Source organism: Stigmatopora argus, chromosome 1, assembly GCF_051989625.1.
Source record: "Stigmatopora argus isolate UIUO_Sarg chromosome 1, RoL_Sarg_1.0, whole genome shotgun sequence".
Classification (NCBI taxonomy): domain Eukaryota; kingdom Metazoa; phylum Chordata; class Actinopteri; order Syngnathiformes; family Syngnathidae; genus Stigmatopora; species Stigmatopora argus.
In genome coordinates, this window is record NC_135387.1 from 20,480,503 (window position 1) to 20,508,501 (window position 27,999).

The 27,999-nt window shown below is 38.9% G+C and overlaps 1 protein-coding gene and 1 long non-coding RNA gene across 2 annotated transcripts; one reads left to right on the forward strand and one right to left on the reverse strand.

Annotated features, from left to right (window-relative positions):
* On the forward strand, window positions 1–13,919 carry slc9a8 (solute carrier family 9 member 8). The gene is made up of 16 exons (XM_077608310.1): window positions 1–339; window positions 806–984; window positions 2,248–2,328; window positions 3,235–3,293; window positions 8,921–9,004; window positions 9,147–9,248; window positions 9,411–9,445; window positions 9,663–9,806; window positions 10,449–10,590; window positions 10,682–10,787; window positions 10,867–10,983; window positions 11,070–11,152; window positions 11,232–11,343; window positions 11,780–12,000; window positions 12,541–12,687; window positions 13,058–13,919. The coding sequence occupies exons 1-16, from the start codon at window positions 92–94 to the stop codon at window positions 13,169–13,171; spliced, it is 1,974 nt and encodes a 657-aa protein (XP_077464436.1). The 5' UTR covers window positions 1–91; the 3' UTR covers window positions 13,172–13,919.
* LOC144079787 (uncharacterized) lies at window positions 10,000–27,329 on the reverse strand. Its single transcript, XR_013301843.1, has 4 exons — window positions 27,207–27,329; window positions 23,029–23,078; window positions 15,147–15,253; window positions 10,000–12,085 (listed from the first exon to the last, which is right to left on the reverse strand). It is a non-coding gene; the product is annotated as an uncharacterized LOC144079787 (long non-coding RNA).
* Window positions 27,330–27,999: the final 670 nt, after the last annotated feature.

Below are 27,999 nucleotides of genomic sequence, written 5' to 3' on the forward strand. Positions count from 1 at the left end.
GTGGAATCTCCCACGAAAATATACATGGCGCTATTGACATGGATTTACTAGTCATTTCTCAGGGCAAATATAGGTTTTCTTGTATAATCTAATGTTGACAATAATGACAAGCGCTAGGTTTTACGTTGTATTCTTATTTTTCGTGTTGTTTCTTTACCCGTGTGTGTCAGAGCGAACTGAGAAGGGAGAGAGTTTGGAAGTGAAAGAGAAAGATGACGAAGGGTCGGACACTGTACGGAAGGATTATTCTCCTTTGGAAAACCATCTTTTATTGATCAAACATGAATTTGAAGATTCACGCGATTTACTCTACCAACCTGCAGACATAGCGGCAGTCAGGTTAGAGCTGATATTTATATTTGTCTAAGTTTGTGATCATGGTTTTCTTGTGCTCAAATGCTGTAGGTAACACGTTGTCACTGACAGTTGGTAAATTAATGGATCGACGTTATAAAAATGCATCTGGGAAAATGTGTTAAAACAGGTTGAAGATGTAAAAATATAAATATTTAATATATAAAAGGTACACAAATAAATGCAACTGAAACCATGGGCTGGAGATTTATAATTTACAAACATATGACTGTCATGCACCAAGGCACATATAGAACAACAACAACAACAAACATACAAATGTGGGATTCACAGTCATCACTCGTTTTACCTCAGCAGCATGCTTGCTGGCCAAAATGGCCAAGAGACCAAATAATATTTAAGTATACGATCGTTTTTTCTTTGTTTGTTTGTTCTAAAAAGTAACCCTGTTCTGACTATTGCACACTTTCTGCTCTTCTTCTACTTGTAGCAAGACTAACGACACAAAGCCCCACACAAATGTTTCCATCCAGTCCACGTCATCTACCAAACCAACAACAGCTGCACCGCCAAATCCCAAGGCCATTCTGCCAGTTCAAACGGGGGTCCAGGCACAAGAAGAAGAGCAGTCAAATGGCTTGACCATATTTTTCAGCCTTCTGGTTATTGGTAGGTTGGTTGCCTTTTATTGTGTTCATTACTATTGTAAGCCGTTTCGTGGTGTAGAAGTTCACTCGCCTGACTTCGGTGCAGGCAGGCGTGGGCTCAATTCCCGCTGGTGGCGGTATGATTTGGAGTGCGGATGGTCGTTTGTGTCTGTGTGTGCCTTACGACTAACTGGCGAACAGTCTAGGGTGTAGTCTGCCTTTTGCCCGAATACAGCTGGGTTAGGCTCCAGCAACCCCCGCAACCCTTTCGAGGATGCGCGGTATGGAAGATGAATGAATGAATTTTTATTGTGCCCACAAACAACCCCTAGATCGGACAAGATTTTGCTGACCACATCCCACATGTAGGGCAAAGAGGACTAATTCTATGTGAATTATGATTGAACCTCTTCAAGTTTTTTTTTTTGTAATTCAAAACAACTGCATACTTAAATCACATTGTTGATTGTCTTGCACTGATCAGGTTCTTTTTCACATTCGTATCATTTATCAGTAATTATACATTTGCCACAATGTATACATGCTTTTGCAACCCGACATACACCACTTACTTTTCTGTTGTCAGTATAAAATCCATTCTGCTTACATCTCTAAGATTACACTTCTACAAACTCAAAATAATTTAGCACTCTGACTTAACGGAATAAAAAAAATCCACAAACCATTTGAAGAGCTCTTGAAGCAAGTCAGGGTATTAGTTAGACAGTCAAGAGTGAATGTTTCAAAATTCTGATTTTTAACCGATGATATCAATGTTCCTTAAATAAGAAAATTCAAAATCCTACATACATCAAGGTGTTTCTAATAACCATACGCTAAGTGTGACATCATATCTTACCTCATTGGAAGTCCATAAATCAAATCGGGTTTATTTTGATGGTCAAATCACACATTTCATAATGGTGGCTGCCCTAAGGAGGATTGATCATTTTTGAAGACAGCCTCTTGTGGTCATTTTAGGTACTGCTGGATCATGAAACACTTTTTAGGATTAATATCTATGAAAGCAACTGCTGATCAATTTTAATCCAGCATGAGTAAATTGTAGCTATTATTGTGGCTTCACAACTTTTTTTCATTATTCACCATTTTGTAATACCCCAGAAGCAACCATGGTAGTTGATCAAATGGCAAATTTGAAAATATCTGGTACCAATTGGCTAATCGACAAATATTTGTTCTGTGTTGTACTCAATATTTTTTCACATGATGATAAGAAAGCCATGAGTCATTCTGTTCTCTATGCACTCCTTTGTTACTACAGGTATCTGTATTATCTTGGTTCATCTGCTTATCAAGTTCAAGTTACATTTTCTTCCGGAAAGTGTTGCTGTTGTGTTCCTTGGTGAGTTTCCTTCTTTGGTAACTAGTATCACCTTATCTACATCTGACAAACACCATGGCCCTTGTATATTGTGACAACTGTCTTGACTTAATGTAACCCTTCATTCAAATAATTACTTTCTGAAGGAAGAAATAAAACAACGCGGCTTATATGCGAGTAAATACAGTAACTATGTTTTAGAATATGCCCAATAGCAAAATGAATCATGTGACGTCAAATCTGGGTAGTTACGACTTCAAAGTCTAGTGGCCCATTTTAAACTATTGTATTGAGTTGAGATTAAGTTGCACTTCCTGATATTTTGTCGCACATGTCTTGACCGCAGAAGTCATTTCCTCACGTACCCCACTCCCTGATTGCATTGCGACGTCGGCATGTTTACAGCAAGACTCTGCCAAGTGGAGATAACAATGTGCTAACAAATCAAGCAGACACTACTTTTCCGTCCTTATCTCCGCTTTACCATCCACGTATTGTCTGCCTTCCTTCACACCATCCTCATTCATCTAACCTGCCTTTAACTCTAGTTTGCTGCTTACACTTTTGGCTAGCCCGTTATCTTCCTCTTTCTTTTCTCACTCTTTTAGTGTCTTTGTGTCTCCCATAGGTTGGAATGAGAACCAAAGTCAGTTTTATGCTCATTATGTATAGCAAAAATTGGTATGATGATTCCAAAGTTGCATTCAGGTTATTTCCTAGTTTCTTGTCAATTTTTTTCTTGTCTGAGGTAATGTGCAATACTTACAAGTACTTAATATGTTGTCACTAGTACTTGCAAAAAGGCATATCCTTTGTAAAAACGTTGTAGTGTTAAATAAACACTGCAGTCGTGCCTGCAAACACATGTTCAAATAAACAGCCTGTTTTCTCTTTTAATTTTTGTTTTCATGTCTCTCTTCCATGTAGGGATTCTAATGGGGGGATTTATTAAGATCATTGAGTTCCAGGAACTGGCCAACTGGAAGGTACAGCATGACATTTTTTTATTTGGTTTTGTATCTGTATGTGTTTTCATTTGCATGTTTTTTCCTCCCCTAACTTTTTGGTCCTTTTTTCCCTAGCCTGCATGTTTTTCAGGAATCATAACTCTCCCCTTGTTTGACCCGCTCGCACTGTTTGGCGCGCATTCAAACTCTTGGAGCTCTGACTGTACCCCCTCTTGTTGTTCTTCTAGAGCTTGCAGCTTTCAATTAACATTCCTCATTCTTCGCCATTGGGTAAAAGAGGGAATGAATGAATGAACCAGAGAGAAATGCATTTAAAAGAGGGGAGGGGGCAGGTGTATTTTGTATACACAGGGATTCATTGTTTTGTTTTTGTCCTACCTTGGGCCCCTCGGGTTTCTATGTAGTCATTGACCTCAGTAATATGAGCCCTAAGGGCACATTCCCTCCTCGGGATCCTGTGTTCTGAACCTCTAAAATTGTTACCACTGCGTACGTCTTTTTTGTGCAGGAACATCACTTATTTTGATCCACTGCATAGTTTTTTAAAGACAGTAAATACTGAAGTACCCAGGTCATGTTGCATGTACATTTTCTTGTACGTTTTAGAGACAGCCTTAAATAACAGGATATACCTATCCTACCTAATCATGCTTTCAGTCAAACTATTTCACATTACATTCTTTTTGTAGCAAAGTTAAAATATTTAAAAAAGTGGACCTTGTTTCATCATTGTATTCAACCCAAACTGTGTTCCCTTGATTCGATTTATTTTTACACAATTCTGTTTATAAATGGTGGTTCAGACACTAGCTCCAAAATTGGCCCGTGTTACTAATCTATCAAGCTTTGTGTGTCGCTCCACAAACCAGCAATGGTGTACAGACGCCCAAGGCAACCACAACCTGCCATTGCATGCTTGGCTCTTGTCTTCCACCCACAATCTGCTCTCATTTAGCTTTCCCACCAAACCATACCTAGAAATTTCACCACCGGTAGTTGCAATGCAAATGCGTCAAGGCAACACAAACTTCTCAGGTCAGTTTCTAACAGTTGGGTTTGGGCTAAGAATGACTGTGGCAAAAAGAAAGAGGAAATTGTGAGGGCTCTTAACTAGAATGCATGGACGGACACAGCTGCATTCGTGCAATATTGTGAGATATTCCCACAAGAACATAAATGTGTTAAATCCTAACATGACTACTTCCCGCAAACTGCTTCTGTTCCACTTTCCCACAAACCTCTTAACAATTGTCTCCCTACCACCAACAGTCAAGCAAATTGTGAAACAAAAATCTTTTGTTTTAATTGTGATTACATTCAATCGCATTATGGTCTTGAAAAAAATAAAACATGACTAGTAACTCTAGCATCAGTTTTTACATTTGCATATAAGATACATTAAATTACACAAACGCGCATACACAATGCAGATTTTTTTTTTGTTCAGGCAAATCTAGTTCGAAATAATTCACACCTTCTTTTACGTCTAAGAAAATGTAGTGCAGTGGTGCCCACATCGTGGCCCACTTGCCAGCGCCCTTTTGACCGAAACCCCACCCCCCTCCTCACCACTTGAAGTGGGCTCCTAAAGCAATTATTTTTGTACATCTCCCTGGCTGTGCGCTTTGTACCATAGCTGCCAATGTGTCTGCCACTATTGCCCATATTGTTTTTTTGCCCTCCTGTTTACGCAAATACATCCTGCTTTGGCAAATAGCGCCAATTTAGCCATACTGACTGCAAAGACATTGGCATGAGCTGGACTGTCATTGTGCACAAATACACTATTACTGCCCTAAAGCAGGCATTGGTTTTAAACACAGCCAGCAGACAGGCTTACAGTGAGGATTGTTTTTTGGTCTGTAAATTCAAATATGGCAGTCTTGTTAACAACACAGTTTTGTTTGGCCGAACTGAATAATATATTAGTAATACCTTTTATTTTGACAAGACCTTTTAATGTGTGCATTCATGCATGCATGTATGATAGAAAAACTACTCTGCATGCATGACACACACTATCTTCTTTCCAAAATATAAATATTAATTTTTGACCTTTCAGTTTCACCAAAGGACAAAGTTCTGGTACGGCTCTAAATTACAAAACATTCTGAATGGCTATTCTTTCAAGAATTTGAAAGAAATTGTGGAAAACGGTAATCTGTTTCTCCATCATTCATTCTCTCAATGTTATGCGATCTCTTCACTTGACCCAGTTTTAAATGGTCGAGTCGAAAAACTTTAGTGGCTTTAGTCCTGAATAAGTGATCAAATGGGAAAAAAATAAGAAATGCTGGCTGCACATTAAGATATCTTTTTTTTAAAATTCATTTGGAACAATCGTCTCTTCTGCTCATTTGCAACTAAACTGAATTGTTTATTCTATTTTTTTCATTTATTTCTCTATCATGTGAAGATGGTCAAGTTGTCATTAACAAGCCAGCTATTTGCATTTTTTTGCTCGGGAAATTGAACCTGGCATTTACTTTAATCATATAAATTCATTGTGGGAAAAAAATTGTAGTTAAATAATTGCTCCTTATCCCACTTTTTTTACAGCCAAACTTGATATGCACCCGTGTGTGATGTCAGGCTAGTTTAATATGCTAAAAAATATAAATCACCATTTCATAACAGAAGCCTTTCTCCGAAGTAGAAATAAGACCTCCTCTTTACAGCCTTAACTTTATAAAAGCCAATTCTGCAAACTGTTTTTCAAGATGAGAGCATACAAAGTGCTTGCCAAACCAGCGCGCCCACTATTTTTGTCCTGGAATTAAAGTGCTCAATGCCTATCTTGAAAAAAATGTTTTTCACTCACTCACTCACTACTCATCTCCCCATTTGTATTTTATATTTTTTGCCATCAGGCCCCAAAATAAAGTAATACATAAACAAATAAACAAAGGCAATTTCATTCTCATGAAATACTGAATAACTTATTAGATTTCCATTCTCTCATTTGAACCTGCCTGACTGCTTAATGTCTGACTCAGACTGTAGGATTTGTTGGTCGTTCCCGACAGTCAAAGTGTCAGATTTCAAGATATGGCGTCATGAAGTCGTAGCGTGTCTTGGAAAGGAAAGGATGAGTGCACGCTAGATGACCAGAGCTGGCCCAATAATTGTTTACAGCCACGAAGAGTGTGATCCGACAGCTGACGTCGTCGGGATCATATCATAATAGTTACAGTTCTCTGCTCTGTTCAGAAAGGGCAAAAAATAAAAAAGACTAGGATGGCTGGGAGAGGACACTATATCCTTCAAACGTGATTTGAGGCGACCAATTTGTAGATATAGGGACAATGCGAGTGAGAGCGGGCAGGCAAAATAAAGCGTGCATCATGTGTCAAATGGCCTAGTACTTCAATTAGATTGCACCGTCTCAGTCAGGGCAGTTCACGAGATGGCAGGGGAAAATATCCTCCAGTAAGAAATGAAAATCAAAAACTCCCTTTAAAGCAGAATATACTAAAAAAATACCCTTGTCTAGTTCAGGTGAAGAATGATGACTGACAAGGTGTGAATTTGTTGACTTCAGCATTGCCCATGGTGAACTTAATGTTTTGAAAACATGTTGAGTAAGGCTTTGTTTAACGTGCCATCAACTGCATTTTATTTCTGTAAATAAAATACTACAAAATGCAAGTCAATAAATAAAAAGTACCTCTTAATTAATGTGTTAATACAAAAATTCATCACTTATTACATTATTTATAATTTACTTATAATAAAAGTTGGCAAAATTAAGTTTTAAGTGTGTATATTTGGGGCATGGTGGGGGTCAGTTTTTCGACTTGGTGAACGAGGGTAAACTTAAATTGTAAACTCCCGGAAATTAGTTTTGGGAACTTGGGATGCCTGAAAATGCATTATTTAAAAAAAAAAAAAATTCCCTTTGCATTCAATCATGACATAGTACGTGTGTTTCACTTAAGTATCAAAAACTAGAGTTATTGGTTGCCTTCAGCAAAAAGCGTCAGCTTTCCATCCCTGTTTTTCACTAGTGCCTCTGCCTGGAGCGGATGACTGTAGACTGTGTTCGCCTCCATCTGCTCGTGGGGTCATTAGGGCACGGTAGCTCGAACAAGCTGTCGAGACCGCTGCCTAAACACAAAGGGCGAGATTGTTGACTAGATGGACTAAATATGGAGGGGCCGTTTTCGATCTTTCTGACAGAAAAGTGATAAGAATGTCCGGTCAGCCACCACCCATAAATAGATTGTTCCTTCTTTTGCTCCTAATGCATGCAGTTTATTGAGTTGAACTTTGGACTAAAAGGAATTTATGGATGTTCTGTTTGTTGGTCAGCTCCTCCTTGCTCAATTTACAGCTTATTTTTACAGTACACCCACCTTAAGTGAATTTAATGCATGGCCGAATGATGTATGAACATTACAGTGCCTTTCCAGTTTGTCGTACGCTTCTGTGTTCATTGTGCCAATACGGTAAACTTGTTCATGCAAGAACACACGATTTATCGTGCGCAGGCTCACTGACAAGCAGAGAGCAATGCATGGGCACATCATGCCTACGCTTGACCTAGGAGGCTGGCCCATTTAGCTGGGATATGACAATCAATGGTTTCATTCTAAATAATAAAAAAGTTAAGGTCTGAAAATTGGGTTTTCGTGTGGGGGTGTATGTGTGTGTGTAGATTATTCTTTAGGGAGAATTTATGTCTCTTTACAGCATGTGTGTTTGAGTCTGTGGTTCCTGTTCGAATGCATGCATGAATGAATAGGCATTCACTGTGGTGTGTTCAAGGCTGCGTGTGTGGGGATGGTGTGCGTGCCTTTGTGTGTGTGTGTGCGCGCTCATCATCCAGAACCAACATCCTTACATGCATACTCTATCAGATAAATGACTGTTCCTTGCAATTCAAGCTTGGCTTCTTGCTTCCTGTCGCCCTGTTTGCTGCCAAATATACACTTGGCTGATAATCATTACCACGAGTGTAATGATTTAGGAAATATTTGTGGTGGATTTAGTATAAACAAGAAGCATGAGTTTCATTGCATGGATTGATTTGAGGCAAAACCGTCATTTGGAAAAATCACTGTGTGTTTGGAAATACCAGTGTGTGTTTGTACAGACAAATGTTCGGAAATAAACCAGTAAAGTGAACTGAACTGACTTCCTAAAATGTTCTGTATGATTTCGCTCCTGCGATTGGCCGGCCACCGATTCAGGGTGTCCGCCTCTGGCCCGGAGACAGCTGGGATAGGCTCCAGCACCCCTGCGACCCTAGTGAGGATAAAGCGGTTCATAAAATGAGATGAGATGAGACGATTAAGCTCCTTTTCAATTTAGTGATGTTCCTGCTTATTTGCATGTTAAATTTCTCTAAAGTGATGGATTTTGGTCATTGGGTAACCCTGTATAGTGTTTACTTAGTCACTAAAAGTTTAACTGTTGCACTTTTGTTCTGGTTTTATAACTTGACATTAGGCTAGTTGATCAAAAAATTAAAATTGAGATTAGCTTTGGTGATCCAACGTTGCATATTTCATGGATCAAAAAAGCAAGTTTGACTAGAACAATTAAGATTGGAAGAATTGGGGGAAAAAGTTCAGTTTTTTTTTGCAAGATCACCCAGCCTTACTTGATTGATTCTGACCTTTCTTCTTTTTGTGTTTAAATAGGAGGAGGAAATGTTCCGACCCAATATGTTCTTCCTTTTGCTCCTGCCACCCATTATCTTTGAATCAGGATACTCTTTACATAAGGTACTGTACAATAGAAAAAGGACTGTGTTTAAGTAATGTAAAAGCTGTACTTAATTGACTTGGTTAATTACGTACCTTGTGCATTCCCTTTCATGCCAATTATAGGGATACTTTAAAAAAATGTCCCTCTTTTTGTGTTTAGGGTAACTTCTTCCAGAACATTGGCTCCATCACCCTTTTTGCTGTGATTGGAACCGCTATCTCAGCCTTCATAGTTGGCGGAGGCATTTACTTCCTTGGTCAGGTAAGATGTGATGAGGCTGTGATTTCTCATTGAACACGAGGATGTCTCATAATTGGGATGCATTTCCTCAGTATACTTTGCGCACAGTGATCATTGTCCTTTATGTTGTATAGATGATGAGCCTTTCATTTCTCTGTGTTGCAATTTTTGCTCCCCCCTCAGGCAGATGTGATCTACAAGATGACCATGACAGATAGGTGAAACTTTTACATTTTTAACATTTCCATCCCTTAATTACATTTCTTCCCAGTTCATGTGATTTAATACTAGATATGAACTAGTATTTGTTTTCCTTGGTATACTTGAGTCTTATATAGGTAGATGGTCTCCTTTTCATAAAGTACTCATTTTTATTGGATGTACGTTATTTAGTCAATGAAGGTGTGTGGCTAAAATGACCTTTTCTTTCTTTAGTTTCGCATTTGGCTCACTCATCTCCGCTGTGGACCCTGTTGCTACCATAGCCATCTTTAATGCACTCAACGTAGACCCGGTCCTGAACATGTTGGTGTTCGGTGAGAGCATCCTTAATGACGCTGTCTCTATCGTCCTTACAAAGTAAGACCCTTTTTTCCCCCAGATCTTTCTTGGAATCTTTGACACACTATTCGCTTATGCGCAATGTGAAATACTTTGCCAACTATCGGAACTGTAAAAAAAAGGCTCAGACAAAGTGATTACTGAAGTTATACAGTTGCATGTGAAATAACACATCCGTTTCACATCGTAGAATATTTGTTGCTGTATTTCTCTATGTCGAAAAGTTGATGACAATATTTTTCCCATTAAAGAGAACATGCACACATACAAGCAAGATCAATATTACAGAGTATGACTGAAATATCATCAAGTTCTGTTTACTTGTGTTCTAATCAGAGTAACATATCAATTGCTTAACACTAACCTTAGCAAGTTGTAATCTTCATTGCCTTGTTGTATTTGAAAGCTTTACTGTATTTGAGTTGAGTAAGAAGTAGGATTTTATCTGTGTTTATATCTACTAAATTCCACCGGTTCCAGTAAGCCATTACTAAAAGCCTGACATGATACAGTTGATTTGCTAAATCAAGATTTGGGGTTTGTCTTCTGCAATCCAAAAGCACCGTTTTCGATTCGAGATGGAGTGTGACTGCCCTCTACTGTCATTGGAAGGTATTGCTAGTCTTCGCCCTGAATTTGTTTTGTCTATTGCCTTTGCAGCACTGCAGAGGGTTTCTTTTCACGCTCAGACACAAGTAAGGTAACAGGCTGGGAGACATTTTTGCAAGCAGTGGGTTATTTCCTCCAAATGTTCTTTGGTTCAGCTGCCTTGGGGACGCTCACAGGACTCATCTCTGCTCTTGTATCCAAATAATGTGGGTATATTTTTAAGCTGGCAACGTGAACATCAATTTTCAAGACATATCGTTGAGCCTACTTAACTTGCACCCCAGTTCCTAAAACATTTTGACTTGAGGAAGACTCCCTCACTGGAATTCGGCATGATGATTATCTTTGCATACCTTCCCTATGGCCTGGCAGAGGGTATTAAACTGTCTGGTAAGTCCACATTGAAGGCCGATTGACAATGTGTTTGCTATAATACCCCATGTGAACCTTGGCCACTCTCTATCCACAGGAATTATGTCCATCCTGTTTGCGGGAATCGTAATGTCTCATTACACCCATCACAACCTGTCTCCTGTAACCCAGATCCTCATGCAACAGACGCTGCGCACAGTGGCCTTTATGTGTGGTCAGTTAACTCCCACAAAATAGCCATCATTTCTCCGTCACTAATCACAGTTAGGGTCATTAACATTGTTTTCTTTTTCTCCTCAGAGACATGCGTGTTTGCCTTTCTTGGTTTATCCATTTTCAGCTTCCCTCACAAGTTTGAAATATCTTTTGTTATTTGGTGCATCGTAAGTGGTTTTCTAATCTTGACATTTGTGTCGGTGGTTTATGCTACTACCAGGAGACTGACGATTTGCTGTTTTCTAGATCCTGGTTCTTCTGGGCCGTGCAATCAACATCTTCCCCTTGTCTTTTCTGCTCAATTTCTGCCGAGACCACAAGATCACCCCCAAGATGATGTTCATCATGTGGTTTAGTGGTGAGATGAGACAAGTCAACATTTGTTTTGAAAAGAAGAGGGGGAAGTTATTTTATATTGAGGAGAACAACTTGAAGTGCGCAATTAGACCACCGCCTGTCATTGTGTATTCATATCAGATACAGCTTCTGTTCTTATGAAGGCCTTTGAAGATTTGTAACCGTTAACAAGGCTTGAAACCATTGAATCTGGAGGTCATGTGGGAACTGGCTGATACAGCTAGCCTTTAAATGAACTGTGTCACAAGTCTAAAATCCGTTGCACAAATAAGTTGTTGCTGGCCAGCCACAGATAGTGTTTTTTTGTCTACAGTGAGAAGCGTTTGCTACTTCTCTTTTTGTGCGTAGTTTTCCTACTTTAATGTTAAAATCATTAAACTAATGTAGTTATTGGAGAACAAGTAAAAACAAAATGCACTTTGTAATTGGTTTAAAAGGATTGAGAGGCGCTATTCCCTATGCTTTGAGCCTGCATCTTGGCCTGGAGCCCATTGAGAAGCGGCAACTTATTGGCACCACCACCATCATCATCGTCCTCTTTACTATCCTCCTCCTCGGGGGCGGAACCATGCCACTCATCCGCATCATGGACATTGAAGATAGCCAGTCGCGGCGAAAAAACAAAAAGGACATCAATCTGAGCAAGACAGAGAAAATGGTAACCTACATTTATGCACACACACTGCATTGATACATGTGTGTGGGATTCTCTTCATCTTCTGCCATCAGACTATCTGGTTCATCTGGTTAGAGAAAATAGATTGTGCAGGGCACAAGATTAAAACAATGCACTACTCATTATAGTGAATCATACAGTTGCATCACATATAAACCCTTACATTGTTAATGAATCAGCTTCCTGTAATGTAACTGTTTCAAGTCATAGATGTAGTTTGTGTATAGCTTATATTTTTCCTATGCTGCGTTTTCTTATTGAATGTTCTAACGTGAACGTACGTTGGATTCCAACATCTGGTTATCTCACATTTTTCCTTACCTTTAAAATCTCATTCGCACCATCTTGTCTCCCATTCACTAATATGGTGTGTAATCATCAGTTTCTGCCTTTTTTTTCCTCATGACACTACCATCTTCCTTTCATCATTTTCCCCCTCTGGCCACCTAGTCTGCCTAGCTTCTTTCTATTTATCTAACAGCCTCTGCTCTGGTCCCCTTACCCTCTTCTCGCTGCCACCAGGGAAATACTGTTGAGTCGGAGCATCTATCAGAGCTGACAGAGGAGGAGTATGAGGCTCACATATACCAAAGACGGGATCTGAAGGGCTTCATGTGGCTTGATGCTAAGTATCTTAACCCATTCTTCACCCGGAGGCTAACTCAGGAGGTAGGAGATGACGAGAGAGACAGATATCCTCGGTCACATGGGAGACTGTTTTATCACTTTGCTAGCGATCCTTTAAGCCAATTAAAGTTCTCTGCATAGGGATTCATGAGGGATTTCTTTGAGCCTGAGTGTACACATCATTCAGCTAAAAAGAAGTGACAGTGCAAAAGTAATACTGGTCTCATTAAGATATGTTTTGTTTACACACACTTGGGCATTCTGCACAATATTCATTTTGGTTAGCTCTCATTAGATTTTAATTGATTCTCTGACATGATTCGACTTCCATCATTGGCATTGGCACTGAAAGAGTTAAGATTTTTTTTCCGATATACAAATGGTGTGCTAACTTCTAACATGTATTCACAAGGACCTGATGCATGGAAGGATCCAGATGAAGACACTAACCAACAAGTGGTATGAAGAAGTCCGTCAGGGTCCCTCAGGTTCAGAGAATGAAGACGATGAGGCCGAACTTTTGTAAAATGCACATATTTCGCGGAGCGAGTCGGAAAAGGCTGTCACATGCACTTCATTTTTTGCCCCCGTGTTTACGCATGTGTTATATCTACTGGTGGTGTTGTTTTAATGCAACAAAAAAACTGCACTAGAGATCACTGTAGGCAAGAATATTTCTGTGAAAAGGATTTTTCCTTACTTGAATGCCAAATTGTCTTCAGTGTCCAGATTGATGGTGGACAGACCTTTGGGAGAATTTTTTTTTTGTGACTCTGAATGTAAAGAAACAAGAGCACAGTTTCCCTTTTATACTGACTGGTTAATCGAAAGTGGATTTTGTGTCAGGTGAATGTGAAATCTTGTCACTTTGTAATCTATTTATCTATATTTTTTTCCTTATCTCTTATTTGGTTTGCACCTTTGATTAATCAAATCAAATTTTGTAAGTGCCACTATGCATCTGCCAGCTCTTTGGAAAAATAGACTTTGTAAAACAAACAAATAATTCCTCCATGTTTATTAATTTGCTATAATGTAGTATGTGTCTTGTCCCAGATGAGATGTTTCATGTTTATTTGTATCACTAGGCAAGATTCCCATCGTCACGCTGTGCTTAAATACAGACTGGAATTGTGACTTTGGGAGATTTAAATGTGAATCTCTAATCAAAGTTGGCGCCAATGAATTGCTTTTTCTTTTTATGTGGTTTTAAATGGTTTTATACATTTGCTTCAAGCAATTTGGAAATAAAAACATTAGATAAATCCTGTGAAGAGTTTGCATTTATTGAGTCTTTCTTTTCATAACAGAAATATTTTCTCAGATGATCACTTAACAATGCCCCATTGAAGAAAATATAGTACATGTCAATAATTTAATAGTCCTTGCCAGTATTTTTTTATAATTTAAAAGTGAAACTAATTTATTGAATACATTTACTGGACACTAATTTTCCAAGACATTTTGCCTGCAGAAAAGACTTCCCTTCATTCATATGCAGTCAATACTTGCAGCTCTTTATGCATGAATTTCTGCATCAATAAGTATGCGCACTCTATGAAACCACTGAGGTGTTATGGAAGGTCATGCTGGCCTTAATCCTTGGCTTGTCTGCATAAATGGATGTAGTTCTAGTCAAGTTCTAATGTTTGCCGTCCAGTCACATTCCCTAATGTAAAGGTTTTTACAGTTTTCTCAATTGAGGTGGTCCTCGCTAATGCATGAAATCACCTTTTTACCTTTTGCCTCCAGCACCCCCGCAGAAAATGAATGAATGAATAAAGACATGTTTTGAGGTTCATCAGTATTCCCAGTTAAGCGAATGTTTGGTTGGCAGGGAGGCAGTCATATTCTATGTCATTATCACTTAAATCACTAAAATGCTGAGTTGGATAAGAGGACAACTTAAGGGTAGCTGCAATAGTATCAGACAGAAAGCTGAAGTGTGTTGATTAAATTCCCTTACTATACGTTCCAGTATGTATTTGGGAACTAAGTTTTGCAATGCCATTTTGCAACCGTTAGGGGCGGTCTAACTCCACTCCTTCGGTCTCTGATCAAGCATGCCGTAACGTGAGTTTTGTGTGTACGTGCATGTGCGTGCATGTGTGTGCGTGTGCGCATGCATGTGTGTGCGTGTGCATGTGTGTTTGTGCACGTGTGCGCGTGTGTGTGCGTGCATGCGTGTGCGTGCATGTGTGTGCGTGCGTGTATGCAGTGCATGTGTGTGCGTGTTCGTGCATGTGTGTGCGTGCATACGTGTACACGTGTGTGCGCGTGTGTGCGCGTGTGCGTGCGTGTGTGCATGTGTGTGCGTGTGTGTGCATGTGTGTGCGTGTGTGTGTGCATGTGTGTGCGTGCGTGTGTGTGCATGTGTGTGGGTGTGCGTGCGCGTGCGTGCGTATGCGTGTGTGTGTTGGGAGAGGGATGGGGGTGTTTTCGGTCGCCTTATCTTCGCGTGCATCTCCTATAACACGTCCATAAAATGCATTCATTGGTACCTTAAAGGGCCAAATGGATGTGGTCCTATGCTTCTTGCATTCAGATTCTGTGAAAGGTTGTGAGTTGACACAGGTGCAAAGAGAGATCCAAATCGGCAATCATTCACCTGAAAAAACATTCAGATTCACTCTTAGGTCTTCAAGGTAACCAAGTCCTGACAGAAAACATTATGTTATATTAGCAAACATGGTGTAACAGAAGTCCAAGAATCAAAACTATGATGTGCAAGAGCCGAATACATTTGGTAAGGTTTTCTCATCATATTTGGCTATTGTTTGTGGTGTCCCCCAGGGGCCAGTACTAGGCCTCAATATATTTTATATTCAAATGATGTGTATGAGGTTTCCAAGCTACTGCGTTTTGTGTTATTCGCTGATGACAATATTTTACACATTGAGAAATACATAGTTCAATTACAAGAGGAACGGACAACAGAAATGAACACATTTAAAATATGGTTTCACAGCAATATATTATCATTACATATCAGGGAGACAAAAATACTGTTATTTGGAAAGAAGAAGAAGAGGGCATAGACATTTATAGACTTCATGGAAGAAAAATTTGAATGGGGAAGTAATTATCAATGACACAATTAGTTGGAAACCATATATAATGTATAGAGAGCAAAATATCAAGAAACAGTGCAATGATAAGGAACAAATGTGTTATTCCACACTATACTGTTGGCTATTGTTTCCTTATTTGTCCATTATCAGCTATAAACTCTCGCTATATTCATTGAATGCTCTATAGAAGTCACATTTACAGAGCTACTTATCAGGATAAAACAAACCCATTAATTACTCAAGTTCCCTGTCATTCTCCAAATGTTCAAAGCAAGAAATAATTGACTACCACAGAACACTCAGCAGTTGTTTAAAACCATAAAGAGTGTTAGAACCTATGGAGCCATTGTGGCTTCTAAGAACGCAGGTTTTGTTCGACAAGTAAAAGGTTTTTTTCCTTCTGTGTGAGTCTAAAGAATAGCTTTAGTGTGGATTTGAAACCATGGGCTATTATTTAAAAAATATGACTATATGAATGTATATATAAGGATGAGGTAGGAATGGCCAATCACTAGGTTTGTTGGGGCAATTGTGTTATTCGTGTTGTAAATTATTTTGGTTATTTCTATTTGTTTCTGTTTATTCCTTGTTTTGGTGAATTGGACTAGTCTTTTTGTGACAGGTGTTTGTTTTGTATAAGTATAGTGAAGCAGATGTAGATATGGAAGTGGGACTGCACGCGGTAATGAATTAATGTATTAGTAGGTTAAGGAATATGTTTGTATGTATGGACGAATGTTGTGATACGTCATTTACTTAAGGGCAAGAGGTTGGAGTAAATAGGTTTTAGTTCTCAGTCCTTTTTAAATATTCATTAATTTTATGTATTTGATTACTTCATTAACTTAAAGTGCATAAAGGGGTTTAGATTCAGTCCTTAATAGCTGCCAGTCCACTGAGGACAGAAAAAAAGGTGTCCTCACCCCACGGTCTATCACAGGACTGTTGCATTCAGGTGTGCTACCTAGGTGCTCTGCAGAGGCACAGATAAACACGCCAAAGTCTAGGGAGTCAACAAAGTGACAAAGACATAAAGTTGGACTCAAACTGAAGTGGGAAATGTCCATCTGGGCCAGCAAATTGCCAAGACTGCCATGAATAAGCTGCCAATTTGAAACCTGTTCAATTTGGTAAAATAAAGAAGCATGTGTGTGCTATTACAGACTGAGGGCCTAACCTAGAGGCAACATGTTTGCATTTAGGAGTCAATGCAGTCAGAAAAATAGTTTTTCTGTAAAAAAGGAAACAAAGAAGACAAAAAATATTATCGTCGTCATTGTGGCGGTGGTAGTAAGCCTTTCTCTTGACACAATTCATGTTTTGTCTGAGCAAAGCATACCATTGTCAAAAACTAGTGATGGTCGAAAGAGTTATTTGACGCATTTAAGCTTTCCAGCCATTTAGTATGGACGTGGTTTAAAATTTTACTTCACGCATCATCCTTTCTGGGTTTTGGCCAAATGAAGCGCACCTCCCATTACTTGAGAAAAGCCTCATAGCCTGAGAACATTTTGCCACATCACTATCAAAAACGTGCCTGTAGCTGCTTAAAGAAGCAGCAGATTTTATTGAGGAAGCTCTCAGGAGAACTCCATCAGAATGAAATAAAATGAATAACAAATTACTATCCCTACAGCCTCCTGACTCTCCATATTACTCAGGTGCAACTTAAATGGTTTTTTTTCATTCCAAGAGGTGACTTATGTATGTTTTCTTCCTCCTCATTGTGCATTCTTTGGATGCAGTCTTATACTCAGGTGTGACTTATAGTATGAAAAATACGGCAATAGCTAAATTTTGAGAACAGCAAATTGATATCAAATACTTCAACCCATTTACTTCATTGTTCTCGACATGGATCAAAGGTGAAAAACTAGCTAGTCAAATTACACTGAACGTATACTTTAGCCACCGCCTTGTGTCATTTACAGCTGAAAAAATGTTCACTTAAATTTTGACCGGAATATGAATCATTTTAGGCTCATGCCGAGATGAGCCAGTTCAAATGATCCCTTTCCAATGGTTTGCTGGCTGAGTAATGCAGGAATTTAATACTGCAATTTACGGGCATGTTGACAGCCTATTACTATGAATGAAATAAGCACTTTCATTTGTGGGAAAATATGGCTGTGCAGCCCTTGTTCCTGTTTACCATCAGGCCTGTATCATGAGTTTTGAGTGTTCCTTCTGCGTTGAGAATTTAGACAGGCATTCATTAGCATTGGTTCCCTTCTTAGATGCAAACATAAAAAACAACTGATCATGCTGTCGACTTTAACATGCTGTTTTGGATGACAAGTACAAAATTGCAAGATGTCTCAGATGCTTTGAACGTTTTTTTCCCAGTTATTTAATGGAAGTTATACTTTCTGCATGAATCACAAAACATTAAAATAGTTAGCCACGTCTTACTATTTCTAAATAATGCATGCATGACCAGCAATTGTAGTGCAATCAGGATCAAAATATTGACCTGCATCACATCCCCCAAAGATGTAATTCAAATAGAAAAGCCAGAGGCTAACAACATCAATGTTAGCAATGTGAACATAAACTATTTGTAATCTACAAACTGTCTATTACATACAGAATTTGAATGAATACATGACCCTGGCAGTCTTCAAACACAACAGTTTTAAATTGCACTGGGGTTAAGTTGGTGCCTGTCTAAAAAAAAAAATCATTGCAGATAAGGAAAAACCGAGTTAAAAAAAAAAGTTAAATGTTCTGTGTGATTTGCTTCCTTTACCACAGTGGGAGGAGAACTACCATGCTTTTCTCCAAAACAAACCAGCGCAGCGCCAAATAATATTTCATTTGGTAATGCACTGATAGCATCGATGAATACAATTTTATTCCTCCAGCTATTTTAACAGCCAACATGTGTAAAGACGTTGTCTTTGGCACAATCTGATCCTCAACAAACCTTGGTATTCATGAAATTTCAAAGATGACAATTGCCCGTTCAATGGAGTAAACATATATTGGCAAGTATGGGAAGTGTTGAATCTGTGTTTGCATAATTCTGCATACATCAATGAGATCTCCTAAGAGGTGGTAATTATTCTATTCAAAATACTCATTACAGGAATTCAATAAAGCAAGGAACAAACTTGAAGTTTGCTGCCCCAGGAGAGCGTATTTTACCAGATTAGTTACGTAATATAATCGTTTTCAAATTCCAAATTGAAATGAAAACAACTCAAATGCTGCCACCTGCCTAGTGATTTGTGATCATTAAGTGTTGTGGTTCTTCCTGGCCTCTCTTTAAATTACTGGGCAGATTTAGTTGGTTAACGTTACTGCTTTCAAAGTGTTTAATCTATAAGCAATTCCAAAGTCCTACAGGACTCAATGTAGGGTCACACTGTTACCCAAGGACTATTTAGAGAGTTCAACCAGCCTACCATGCATGTGTTTGGGATTCAGGAAGAAACCAGAACACCTGGAGAAAACTTACCCAACACTCAATCTCGGAACTGTGATGAAGAAATGCTAACCACTCTCAACCGTGCCGCCCTCTATATACACTGTACAAGCCATTTAGTCATTCATTTTCATGAAAATGAAATGTGGGAGTTTTTTTGCATCGAGGCCACTGCGTCAGCTAGCCAACTCTTCCTTTTGATTAAATGAAAAAAAGTTGAACAACTACTTTGTCGGGCTATTGTGGTTGGAAAGAAATCCTGCAGCCCGTTGTGGAATAGTTTGGAGATCCCCTGGTGTAATGAAAAGTTTAGGGGTTCTGTTTGAGTATGTACGGAGCTAAACTGACCACTCAGCAGCAGTAGGCATAAAGTCATTATTGGCAATGAGCGAAATCAATAGCACTATGTATGGGGCAGTGGTTAACCTTTTAGAGGTAATTAGATGATAGGGCTTAGCATCTTGGTTGACATACGTCTTTGACCCTTATTGATATTTCCTGGCCATGCGTGCACATTGTATATTCTCTCAGACTCTCCATCACTAAATCCTCTAACACTTAATTATTAACACAATTTAGATTTTTGGGCCTAGAAACTAAAGATTATAAGGACTAACTTTTCACCAGAGTGCAAATGAGAATGAAGAATATACAAAATACATCTAAAGAATTGTGTAGAAATTGTGTATAATATTGTAAATAAATACAAAACCAACTTCTTATTTGATGTGAATGTTTTGGTTCAGAAAGCAGAAATACTGTACACATTCAAAATTAACTTAAAAAAACGTATGTATGTATCAGGAATTAATTAATTAGGAGTCCTTAAATATTGGGTGCTGGAAGAAAAACTGAGAACAAGACAATGAAATGACACAGACAAAGATCAGCAGCATGAAAGTGGTATTTCACTGGGTGGAAAATGTTTGTTTTTCTAACGATGTTTTTTTTAAACCCCATTTTAGTTTCTTCATTTATCATGCCAGAGTCATTTGCTTGTCGCTTTTATGTATTGGTCTTAAACAAAGGGGCAGGATTGCTTGTTCAGGTGAATGTTCTGCCAACCAATCAGCCTCTCAGAATGTATTGTCTTTGGCAGAGAATCCATGTTATACGTATTGCAGTCTTTCCCAATCAGTTGTAACACCCTGACAAACAGTATTGTCAATTTTTTTTAAAGAGAAGTAGCGATTTCTTAATTTCCTCACAAAATTATTTACAACATGCTAAATTCTAAATGTGAGCATAATTAGTTTAATGCAAGGAGGTCAGTATCACTAAAGTGTTTCATTTTGTCTTCTGACCCTCTCCATATGTCTTTGGGAAAGACAGATGAACAAAGATACATTCATTCATTTTCAACACCGCATATCCTTGTCAAGGTCATGAGTTGCTGGAGCCTATCCCAGTTGACTTCAGGGAAACTCAGCAAACTGGTCGTCAGTAAGTCATAGGGCCGACACAGACAGACAACCATTCGCACGCACAGTCAAACCACCACCGAGTGGGAATTGCTCCCACGCTGCCCACACCAAAGTCAGGCGACTGAACCACTACACCAGCAAAGCTGCATTCATAGTAAATAGAGAAGTTGTCAGGCTAATCAAGATACAAAAAATTCTCATGGCATATTTATGTACTTAGGAATCCTTGTTGTATTAATAATGGACAAAAAAATCTTATTATTGAAAATGTCTGTGGATCTGCAATCGACTGATTATAAAATTAAGACATTCGATTGATGAAAAGATGTCGCATTGGTTGGTCAAACTAAAAACACACACTGCCCTTTGTGGACTAATTGTAGGGGGAGAGAGTAATTAATGGTTATTCTTGTTGGTTACATTTTGATTCATTTTATTCATTGCTTTGAAATAACAAAAAGGGAGTTTGATGTTTCCAAGTCCCTTTGAAAATTTTCCCAGCTCCGTTTACTTCCGTTGTTAGTTACTAAAGAGAAGCAACATTTTAGATATCTCTCACTGCAATGTTGTCTAATTTGTTCCACTACACACTTGCCTATAAAAACCACTTTAGAACTGGCAGAGATCATTTTATCCCTTGACACCTGTACCTTTGTTGATAAACTCCGTAAAAAGCCACACACAAAAAACATTTATCACACTGTATATCCTTTTTGATATGATGGTATCCAACATCGATTTAATCTCGTTCATCCCTTGTTTGTGGAGTCCTGTGGGTATAGATTACAGTATATTTTGATGTATGTTAATTAAGATGCTGTTAAATTCATGATTAGGATGCATAGACATTGCTAAGGTCAGTGGCCTCTATCTGTAGTGATAAGCTGCAAAGCTAATGTGATTGGAGTAAATAAAGCACTGCAATTTTCTCAAGGAGATTAGCACAGCCTCATTTTCTTGCATGCATACACACATTTACCATTTAAAACTTTCATTAGATCTGAGATAGAGTTGGACTGTTCTGAGAACTGAATAATGACCTTCGGATCCATCATAATCCAGACTGTCTCGGAGTACGTATATAGGATGACTGAGAGCTAAATAAACTAAGTTATGACGGCATCTTTTAATGAATTTTAAAATGTTCTCTGTAGTGCATTTGTTAAGAATAAGTCACCTTGGGATTTTCATTTTCATCATATTGTCCTTGGAGAGATTCTTTAAATGTAATGAAGGAGATAGAAAAGCACCATGGAGAGTGACAGCGCAGGGAATAAAGAGAAACACAATGAGACAGTGAGGGAGATTTGTTCCTCATATGAAGGCCACGCTGTTACATTTCGTCATGGCTGCATACACGGGTGGCATTATCAAGATTAAGCACTTCTTTCTGGTGGCAATACATCACAGCTACAAGTCTGAAGGATGTATATTTTTTCACCAACATATGAACTCATAAACGTTCACGTAGTAGTTATTACAAGTTCACCTTTTAGCTCAGAATGCTGACATTAATGTGCTGGTGGCCTGAATGGAATGAAGAATGTCATACTGATTTATTTGACACTTTGTTGAGAAAGCATATTATTATGACATGACAATGCACTAAAAATGTGCTGCTTTTGCATTTTGTCAACCTGTTTACAAGTTAACTGATGCTCGTGATACAAAATTTGAGGTTGTATAGAAAAGAATTACAGATAAAAATATTTGGAAAACACTGACACTGGTTATTGAAATAACTGGAAACCAATAATAAAATCACTGTACATTTATGAAGCAATTACCAAAACTAATGAAAACTATACTTTGTTTGTGAATATTCAACAATATCCACATTAAAACAACAGAATGGACAATTAATAAGCTCCTTCCTTGGTCGGACGGAAACAGCTTAGAGGCTTAATTGTTTTTCCAATTGCTTACAAAACACATGAATCATTTTCCAATAGAACAATTGTGCGTTTGAGACTTCAGTTGGTATTAGCACAGTAGTATTCTGGCCAACAGTGAAATGGAATTAAAACCATTTTCTTTCACTTTTTTGTGTATCTTACAAAGAAAAGACCATTGTTTGTGGCTCAGCGAAGTCCAAGTTATCGGATTCAGTAAAGTAGCCGCCCTACGTGATAGGGGGTCTTAAGGGTTGCATCAATGTATGAACGAGAAAATTATAGAATCCTCTTCGGGACGTTTCACAGTATTGATAAAAGGTAACAACGCCCAAATGACTATTTACGTTCTCCATTTTGGATCAATGAAAAATGGAGGCCAGTAAAGATGATAGTAGGGGTTTAAGTAGAAGAGGGAGACGTGTCCTTGAATTTAAATGCTCACTGGATTATAACTATAAACAGCAGCACATGCCACTGCTGATGGCATATGCAGGAGTGTTAAATAACCGCTGAACGTGATGCACAGCTCAATGACCATGAAAACAGGTGCACGAAACCTCACCTACTTTGATTAGCTCATCTCTTCTTGCCTTTCTTTTCCGGTATTAGGCAACATCTGTGGACAAAAATCAAGAAGAATTAGCCAATTACTTTTTTTAGGTCACTCACAGTTCCATAAAAAAGTCTATGATCATGGTTTACTTCATTAAGTGCTTGTCTCGCCAGCAGCTGCCAGCTACTCATAATGGATTTTAGGATGTGTCAAAACCTGACTGCTCTGTTCATGGAAGGTAGGTAAAAAACATGTTTGCATGAAGAAGGAATTGCCTTGTGACCAACCCCACCACCTGGACTCAGCAGTCTGGATAGGTGGGCAGGAACGATGCAGGCATCAAACATGAAAAACACATTAATTCTTTGTCCCAGTGTTGTGGTTGACTTAACTCTTTTCTGAGGGGAATAAAATGTATCTGCTTCTGTAAAAATGGGGCTTTGTTCATTTGCGTAGGCAAAAATAGTCTTAAATATTCTGATATTTAATAAAACTTATTGTCATACTTTCATGTCCACAGCTTTGGTGATCCTCGGGGCAAAAACCCGGAGCATAGGAGAAGTTTGTTTACGAGAAAGCTTTCAAGAAATTCTGGCATCTCAAGAGGGAAAACAAACCACCAAAAAACACAGATAATAGTGGAAATTGAGGACCGCTGACCCCAAATTGGGATGTACTGAATCACGGAGTCAAATGCTCTGAAGACTTTCTTTGGTCCACAAATATGAATGGGTGGATATTGTGGGCATTATAATGGGTTTACCATAGTTTAAAGCTTTTCGTGGTGTTGAAATGTTTAGTAGTTAACAAAATACTGTATGTCTACAGTTGCTGTTTGAGGTACAGTAATTACTAAATAAAAATATTCTGTCGTCCATTTCCATGCAAAGAGCCAGTAAATCTGAATTTTGAACTTCATTCCCACATTACACAATCGTGACTTTCCAAGTAACTAATCGAATGAATGAGAAAGAACATTTTTTGGAGAGTACTCACTAGTCTGTAATTTTCTCAGACTGGTAACAGAACAGCCACAGAATTCCAATGAACTTAGCCAATGTCTCCTTAGCGGACAGTACTGCACTTCCCTCAGTATTAATCAGCATCACAGTTTAGCAGGTTTGCCGGCTGGCCCTGTCAGCACCAAGCCTCTCTGCTCAACAACCTAACCCAGCCTGTCGGTGGAAGCAACTGGGACAAGAAGCAATGGTGCATCGGCCTTCTGCCTACCCATGGGGCACCTTGTAATATCTGCTTCCCCCAGCTGCTTGACTCACATAAACCTTACTTCACATTACTACAATGCATGTGGGAACATGATCAATGCAGCTGTATAGATGCAGGTGAATTCACAACTGGCAGGCGTGTGGGGTCGATTGGTCGCCGGTCTTTTGGTCGCCGTCTTTTGGTCGCCGCTCTTTTGGTCGCGGTCTTTTGGTCGCCCCGACCGCGACAACGGGCGACCAAAAGACCGGCGACCAAAAGACCGGTGACAAAACAAGGTAAAACAACATGGTCTACGCATCAATAAAAGCCAACAATGGCCATGAGCAGTTTCACTGAGCCGACGTGCGAGTGTATAAGAGTTTGTATGTACATGCGTTGTCCCTTTAAGAAGCTACGTCCGTCAGGGTCTTAACATGTTCTCCAACAAAAAACAATAAAAGACCGGGAAATTTTGAGCTTTTCTTTAGCCTAATAATTACTAGGGCATTAAGTATGACTAAATAGTAATTCGCAGTTTGTATTTAGGGAATTTGAGCAACGATTTAAATGGTAATTATCACTTACCTTCCGGGCGACCAAAAGACCGGCGACCAATCTACCGTGTACCCTGGCAGAATGGGTCATGTTCGACATTTCCCAGATTTCTCAGCGTCTGAACATCTCACCGAGAATTTATCAAACTATAATCTGGAAATGGAAAGACAGTGACATATCTGAAAATGTACCTAGGTCTTCCACCTATTTTTAAATATTGAACATGAGGGGCGGCAGGCTGATCAGAGATGCTGCCTCTGGATAAAATGTAGACATTGACAGCTCAAGTGGGAGATTCTGTCCATAGGACAGCCATTAGTTGTGTACTACACAAAACTTCATGGAAGAATAGCAAGAAGAAACATGTTGTGAATAGACAGCAAGGACAGCAAAATAAGTTTGGCTTGCAGTTTTCTACAAACTATATAAAGGACACAAGATGATACCAAGGAAGGTCAAGGAAAATTTACGGTGATAGTAAACCCTACGAAGTATATGTTAACTGTATGCTTGAATATATTACCATATCTAGATTCATTCTGCAGTGATGAAAGACGGTAGTTTAATGGAAAGCGCTGGATATAATTGTTAAAGGAATGAATTTGGGAAATTTATTATTCAAAGACTTACAGTCAACATTTACTGAGCATGACTTATACAGTATATCTGGTGATTTGGCCATTCACATTAATGGCATGCCCACTCTTTTTGCCAACATTAAACAATTCGGTGATATCTCCTGCAAGCTACTGGAGCTAAAACTGTCTGTATTACGTGGCTTAATTTACAATTGATATTGTTGGCTGGATTCATTGGTGTTGATTTAAATTCGACACCACTACTGAGGCTTTTTTCCACATATAAGCGTGCATGCAGTGACAATGATTGCAATGTCAGTACATCTAATTCAGACACTAATGACACTGCACGAGAAGCAATTAGTGGGTTCAGTATGCAGCTTCAAGATGCTTTGACACTTGTCGTCTCTGATGGATCAAACTGGCAATCTTTTAATTGCCACACAGTCCCCTCTGTTGTGTCACCACAGCTTCATCAAGGTTTTTCCTTCCTAATCCAATCAAACGAATTGAATTTTGATTAATGCTTGGATTAAGGGGGCCAACATTGTTATTCCTTCATGCATCAAATTCTCAGTGGTTTTGCATTGTAGAAAGTAGATTGTCAAAAATTGGAAATGGCTCATTCATTTATGGGACGGTTGGGTGCCAAATAAGTCACGTAGGACTTTTACATTGTAAAACTGGCCGAAAGTTTAGACTTGATAATGGCTCATTCGCCTCCTCTGTGTGTATGTGGTACGTGTGTGTGTGTTTGTGTGTCACAGAAACTGATAAGAGTTGCTTGGACGTGTCCTCTGGATGTCACAATACCCTGTGGGAGAAGGTGTCACAGAGGAGGATATCAGGCAGAATGAGGTTGACTCCGCTCTGTGATTGTTGTGGGGGACTTTTTCCTCCCCACCCCCGTTTATCAGTGTGCCAGAACTGGCAGTAAACATTACTTGCATTGGTTGGTATTTCATTCATATTTGGTATGCAACGGTCAGGCTAGTTAAAAAAAAAGCTTAAAAATGAATATACTTCAGTCACATCATGGGATTTGAACAATATTAAGATTATATGTGTTGGGATGATTAGTAAAAGAAGCACAGCATATGAATATTAACACATTCACTGACACTAATAATCACACATCTAGGTATACACTTGGGAATCAGCACGAAAAAAATAGTATTAGTATAAGTACTAGGGTCCTGTGGTATCGAGGCAAAAAAAAGACATCCGACCAATGTTCTGGTGCTTGTGTTGGAATGGTTCTGTAAAACTGCTACAACAAATATATATAATGTCTTATTGTAAGGAGAAATTACATGTACAACCACTTTATGAGTTTCCAGCATTCTGATGAAAATACCAAACCATAAAATCCCAAATCATCTCGGCAGATAGTTAGCAGTAACCCATTTTCCTACAATTATGTTGACTGAAGTGAATTACCTCCAGCAAAGGTATTTGAATGACTGTTGCTTTATCTTTGACCTTGCTCCTCTTTGGGATTACTACGTTTGGCACCTGGAGGCTCAGATTAAAATACTGTAGCAAATGCTCGCTTGAGCTCTTTCTGAAAGTAAACATGAATTTTGAATTGCTTCTTTGCTACATTTTGATGGCCCATCCTGATAGGCAATCAAGCACAACTCAACTATGCTACACTAAAGCCGGTAGAAAAAATCTAGTACCTACTGAGTGCTTGTATGTACCACTGTGCAGACTAGTGGTCTTTCAGAATTGACTCCAATCTTTCAGTAATCTTCAACCAATTAATATAAAAAATATGCATCATTAAAAAGATGACAATCAGAAACCTCTTCACTAATTAGCAGCATATATTGCAGATATTTAAACTTACTTTAACATTTGTCCCGGACAGCTGCTCCAATCTTGTTTGTATGTACCTGTCAGACCCCAGACCAGACTGGTGGCTGGTTGTGCCTGTCATCCAATCAGAGGCCCTGCCCCTAATGCCTCAAGTGCTACCAGGTGTGATTCATCAGCCACTGAGGCGTATTTAAAGCCACCGAGAACATGACACACGCTGCTGGATCGTCTTAATCAGATTACTGTCCATGACCGTAACAGTACCAACAATAAATTGTTGCTGGTGTTCAACATTTGATCTCTCTGGGGCACAAGGGCGGCACAAACCTTGCTATTGAATTTCTGATTGGTCAGGAATCTTGCAATATGAAGGGCTCAGCACCCTTACATTCATTTGGAAAGATATGGAGACTGATGTTTCTTGTTACCCTAAAGCTACATTGACACAATTGTAAAATTGTGGAGGTTTCTCTTTATCCTACACTATGTTATTGTTAAAATGGGTATAAAATGGGTAAGATTTTCAGCTGCTCAACAAGAAAGGCAGAGTTTGGGCAGCCTGCCACCATGGACTTGGATGCTTTGCCTTCACTCTATTCAGGCTCTTACTGTGGCTTTCTTGTGCTGGCTTATGTGGGGAAGGCTGATGCAAAAGGACAGGGTGGAATGTAAAGAGTTAATTAACTGTGGCGACCAATCACGGGACAAACCGAAAGTGTAGCAGTAGTAATAGTAGTAGTACTGGAAGTGGCAATTTCAGATCAAAGTTCTTACATAGTTTTGGGATACTAACTTTCTACTGTTAAGAATGTAAAGAAATGCAG